Here is a 5534-nt window from a genome sequence, read left to right on the forward strand (position 1 = left end):
TGATTATTATAATAATATCTATAGTTTTGCTTCAATCTTTACCAAAATGACTTCTTATTATGGTGGATTAGTCAAAGGAGAGCTGGGTTAAGAGCAAGGAGGCTAGGATTCTAATCCTGGCTCTGCCACGAACAGTCTTTGTGACTGCTATGGTCTGAATGTTTATGTTGCTCCAAGATTCATGTTGAACCCTGATCCTTATTGTGGTGGTATTAAGAAGTGGGGCCTTAGGAGGTGATTAGATCATGAAAATGGAGCTCTTATGTATGAGATTAGTGCTCTTATAAAAGAGGCTTGAGGGAGCTTTCCGCTGTTTCCACCACATGAGGATGCAGCAAAAAGTCACCAGCGTTGAAGTAGGGAGCAGGCCCTCCCTCCCTAGACGGGAAATCTGCTGGCACCTTGCTCTTGGACTTCCCAGCCTACAGACTGTGAGCAATAAATTTCTGTTGTTTATTAATTACCCAGTCTAAGGTATTCTGTCATAGCAGCCCAAAAGGACTAGGACAGTGATCTTGGGTGGGTCACTTAATATCACTGGGCTTTAATTTTTCCATCTCAAAAATTCAAGAAGTAAACTAGAGAAACTCTAGTGTCTCCACCCACTCTGTGATTCTCTCTATGCTTTTTTCCTCCTCAATTACATCAGAAAATGTCTTCAAAAAATGACAGGAAATTTAAGTGACAAAACACTTCAGAAATCCAACAAAATTATTTTTAGTATCTCCAAAGATAAGGAAAGGTAATATTTATAGAAACACTGGGAATTATATTTTAAGATTTCATTCCACTAATATTATGAAATACACAATATCTAAGTCATCTGTTTGTACATAAAACAATCCAAACCTATGACTCTGGTGGCTAGCATCTTTATTAAAAAAAATAAGATTTAAATAAATTAGTTAAACAATGTGAGTGTGAAACTGAGTGCATAACAGACAGTTAACACGGTTAAAAGAAATCAACTCATGAAATAGTTTTAATATGTAGCCTGTTGAAAGAAAGCACAGATTTGGGAGAACATGGATGGATAGAATAGAAGATTGATGTAGACAGGATCCTAGAAAACAGCAGTTTTCCCTCGTCCCCCATGGCTAATTCTTTCTAAAGGAGCTATTTATTTATACAAATATATTTGTAGACAAGTTAATTATATTTATTAAATTGCTGAAACTGCTTTCAAACCTACTTTCAAATCCTTTGTCATTCCAAAGAAATGGATCCTAGGGAGGGTAGGGTGAGATAGTTTGGTTTTTTCCCTTTATCTCAAAAAGGAGTTTTGCAGGAGCCTAGTAGCATGTGATAAATTTGTTTAAGTAATGAATAGAGGCAGGCTAATTTCCACAGCCCCAAATTAAAATTTCTTGCCTTTGCCCTTAACTAACAGGCTTGGTAGTAATAGCTTGGAAATCCTGAGCTCTGTTACTCCCCATCTGTACCGAACAATTCAGAGAGGTACATCATGTCTCAATACTCCATGTGCTGGAGAAGAGGCGAGGTGGAACTGATGCCACTACTTTCATGGGACTGGTGTGGCTGGGGGCAGCCTCCTCAGCTTACCTCAAACATCCCCTTCCAGTATTTTCTACCCTTGACCTTTCTGATCTAAAGAAGCCATTGTTGTGTTTTTAAGTTCCAGGCAGAGTGCTAGGCATTGAGGCTGCAATGCTGAAGATGCTGACCTTGCTCTAGAGGGCCCAAGAGTCTACCAGAAGACTGCTGCAGTTAGTTCTTTCACTCACTCCCGTTACCGCTTCCTCCTTCTAGGCTTATGTTTCCCCCTAAGAGAGAGGCATTGCCTGAGAAGATTTCTAAGATTTTTAAAGAAGAAACCATGCACAAGTCTATGAGTTAAGACTGAATAAACCTTATGAAATCAGACCTAGGAATAGAGAGCTGAATCATGATGGAGTCCTGGCCCCCAGCACTCTCAATTCCCAGAGTTCCCTCTGCCAGTAGACCAGGGATCTGTAGAGTCTGACAATCCCCTGATCCAGTGGTTTGTACCCTGGGCACATTGCACACACACAGACTTTTCGAATATCTTGGTCCTTCAGGACAAGGGTACGTGGCCAGAAATGTCCACTGTTCTTTATTCTTTCATTTCACCGAAGGAGCAGTAGCTGGGCCCCAGGCCTCGCACAGTACAGTCAGTGCTGTCGCTGTCACACTTGCCACAGTGACACTGGGTGGCCACTGGGTATGTATGCAAGGAATCTGCGTGGTGAGCACAGCCGGGCACTCTCACTGTTTCATATACCAGTTCCTTGAAGGTACATATTTTCTGCATGTTGGGCCTGGCTGGGTCCTTAAACACCAGATCCTGAGGAGTTTAAGAAGAGAGTTAGGTTACAGTATTGTGGAAGTTCCTATTTAGCTTAGTCAAAATGAGACAGAAATTGAATACTGCTTGCTCTAACATTTACCCATTAAAAAATTACCTCATAAATGACCTATATGCTATTTACATTTCTAAATTGTTCTCGAAATCTTACAGAAAATACAAGTAATTCCTTTTCTTACTTCCTATGGCTATATCAAAATATTAATTATTTTTCAAAATATAAAGGAACTTTGAATTTTAGCATAGAAAAATGATGAAAAACATGACAGAATTTTAAGTCACTTTTCATATTTAATTGAAAGCTATATTAATGACAACTTAAACCATAAACAAAGATATCCAATGTCTCAGAAAAATATTTTAAAACACCCTGCTCTGATGTATTTATAAAAGGTCAAAAATATATAATTTTAAATGTTAATGCTTAAGTTAACATGTTTGCTAAGGCTAACATAAGATTTTAAATATTCCAACTCCTTGTGGACATTTTTCTCCCTTAAAAGCTGTATACTTTGCAGGGTTCCTAGTTTCAAAGGATATGCAGTTTGCATATAAGAATTTTTAATCCAAGTAGAAATTATTTGTAGTAGCACTTTCCAGTGGAAAAATTATTTATACTGCGTAAAGAAATTGGGGCTGCTGTTTATTTTAATATCATCCTACCAAATGTATATCCCAAGAAGGTGCAATAAGTTGTGTAATAAATGGAGTTTGATCAAACTCATTTACCATCAAATAAAGGATCCTTCATTTAAAAAGTTGCCATTTTCAATTTTAGTTTATAGAATGAAATTCTGCATAGATAATTAGGGGTGCTGCAGAGAAAAAAGAAAGCACCATGGAAACTATTTCTTTACTTGTATTAATGCAAGGAAACTGCAAACACAGACTAGTAACTGATGCCTCTATGTCTTGGTTTTCTCAATGCTATAACGAAGGGAGTGGGTTTGCTGATTCATTTTTGTTCTAACAGTCTGCAAGAATTGGTTGTGTTCTCAGGCTGTTTGTTGGCATTTGTATTTAGTAGGGCCAGGAAGACAATTTTTTTTAAGTGGCTGTCTGTGTTTTTATGTGACTTGGAGACATATTTTGGTATGATTTTTGTGTCAAAGATGTAGCGTCAGTTAAAGAAATTGCCTTATGAGAATATTGTAGGTCCTTTATGATTAAATATATGTATTTTTCCATGTTTATCTCTCTATATGTAAAAACATAACATAGAAATACTTTTTTCCTGTAAATGCAAAGTTGGACTATTACCAAATTGATCAGATTAAATCTGAGGCTTTCCTAAATTTACCCAAATCAAATCCAAGCCCAAACATCTAACTGATAACATGGTCATTAACCCCAATCACAACACAGACAGTCTTGGCTAAAGGACTCATGGCTGTTACTTAGAATACACAAAATATTGATAAAGTAGAAACTAATGAAATTGGCCTAATACAGACCTTCAACACTCTCGCTTCCAGCAAAACATGGTACCTACCCTGGTGTAGCAGTAGCCAGCACACCAAGTGGTGTTGATGCTTATGCAGAAACGACATTCCTCTTTCTCTATTGCAATGGTGATGTTGGTCAGCTGACAGCTATTGCAGCAGATTGCTTTCCAGCAACAGAAAAGGAAGAAAAACTGGACTGTCTTCATCCTGGTCTGGGAAGCAAACAGTGAAGCCCACTGGAAACTGAGAAACCAAAGAACAATAATCATTATGTAAGCTGACCAAACCAAAAATAATTGGTCTGCTCATCCTCACATTTTGCTTCAAAAGTTTTTTTTCCTTCCTTTTGCCTTTTTACTTACGTCTTTGTTTCTTGGAAGAACATTTTTCCTTGTCCTTCTTCAATTTTTGGGTCAGGGTGGGAATATATTATAGATCAAAACTCGAATATAATTTAAGCAGAGGAATATTTAAAGATTAGAATCTTATTGCTGACTGTCATAAAGTGATTACTCTGATAATTGTGATCATCATATTTGTTCTTCCGTTATTATTTTAAAGTCTGTTTTTGTCTGAAAAGAAAAATAAAGTTCTTTTCTTTTCTTGAGACAGGGTCTTGCTCTGTTGCTCAGGCTGGAGCGCAGTGGTATAATCATGAATCACTGCATCTTCAACCTTCCAGGCTCAAGCAATCCTCTGACCTTGGCCTCCCAAAGTGCTGGGATTACAGGCATGAGCCACCATTCCTGGCCAAGAAAATTCTATACTACAAAATTATGTCTTCATTTTTAGAATCTCATAAATATTTTATTTTTCTTGCATTTGTTTAAAATAAGACTATTTCAGAAGAGAGGCATATTGGTCTATAAAGTCAGTTACTTGCTAACAGTGATTACATTATATTAACCATATTTTACAAGCCAGGTTGACAAGCATAAATTTCCTATACAACAGTAGTGAAAAGCTCTAGTTTTGTCCTCCATGTCCTGACAAATCTGTAATTTCAAAAGTAGCTGTCACCACTTGAAAACTGTAGATGCCAAGACTCACCTGTGGTCGGCTGCCTTGCCTGGCAAGAGCTGTAGACTGAGTGAAATCTCAGTTCACCTTTTATACAAAATCATGTGCAACTAACACCTTGTGGATTTGTTGGGTATTAATATGACCAATGCTAGCCTGAAGCTTGCTGTAAGTGAATCAGTGTTTAGATAGACAGGGAGATCAAGCTTTACTAAAGTAGTCTAAACGCAGTAGATTAGAAAAAATAATGTTACCAGAGATGATGATTTTGTACAAATTAAATTTGATACAGTAGCACACCCACTCCTTTACCTTCTCAAATTAATTGTGACTCCAGATTTTTCTTTTGTATCTTTAAATCAGGAAATTCAGAGTCCTTTCCAAGTATTGCTTTGACTGTGTTCAGGAGATGCATTAAAAATATGGTTAATAAATTGCTCCAAGAGCATATCAAAAGCTGTGAAGGAAGAAACAAACAAAGAGAAAGCATTTCATGATCTGGCTCCTGTCTAAAGTGTGAACTGTATCTCTCTTTCCCTCCCACATTCTGGCCCCCTAATCACAAATCTTTATTTTTTGATGTTTTAGCAAGAACTTTCTACTTTACTTGTAATTCCATAAATATGTTGCTGATTCATATCTTTAGATCTTTGCATGTAATGTTCTTTCTGCTTGAAATGTCCTTGCCTCCTCCCTGCCTCCTCCAACACCACCCTGAACCC

At 37.3% G+C, this 5534-nt stretch overlaps 1 protein-coding gene across 3 annotated transcripts; it reads right to left on the reverse strand.

Annotated features, from left to right (window-relative positions):
* Window positions 1-701: 701 nt before the first annotated feature.
* On the reverse strand, window positions 702-4877 carry FSHB (follicle stimulating hormone subunit beta). Of its 3 annotated transcripts, none has more exons than XM_032168004.2 (3): window positions 4843-4877; window positions 3840-4004; window positions 702-2326 (listed from the first exon to the last, which is right to left on the reverse strand). In XM_032168004.2, exons 2-3 carry the CDS (start codon window positions 3996-3998, stop codon window positions 2096-2098), a joined length of 390 nt encoding a protein of 129 aa, XP_032023895.1. In that variant the 5' UTR covers window positions 3999-4004; window positions 4843-4877; the 3' UTR covers window positions 702-2095. The 3 variants fall into 3 exon arrangements, with proteins under 3 accessions (XP_032023895.1, XP_058302920.1, XP_032023894.1); XM_058446937.1 differs by having other exon boundaries at window positions 3840-4035; XM_032168003.2 differs by having other exon boundaries at window positions 4813-4877.
* Between the last annotated feature and the right edge of the window lie 657 nt (window positions 4878-5534).

This window comes from Hylobates moloch, unplaced genomic scaffold, assembly GCF_009828535.3.
Source record: "Hylobates moloch isolate HMO894 unplaced genomic scaffold, HMol_V3 SCAFFOLD_11, whole genome shotgun sequence".
Taxonomy (NCBI): domain Eukaryota; kingdom Metazoa; phylum Chordata; class Mammalia; order Primates; family Hylobatidae; genus Hylobates; species Hylobates moloch.

Excerpts from the sequence above, each read along its gene's own strand:
- FSHB (XM_032168004.2), bottom strand. The coding sequence starts at position 3,998 with ATGAAGACAGTCCAGTTTTTCTTCCTTTTCTGTTGCTGGAAAGCAATC. Across the intron at positions 2,327-3,839 it reads CTGGCTACTGCTACACCAGG|GATCTGGTGTTTAAGGACCC; the intron begins GTAGGTACCATG and ends TAAACTCCTCAG.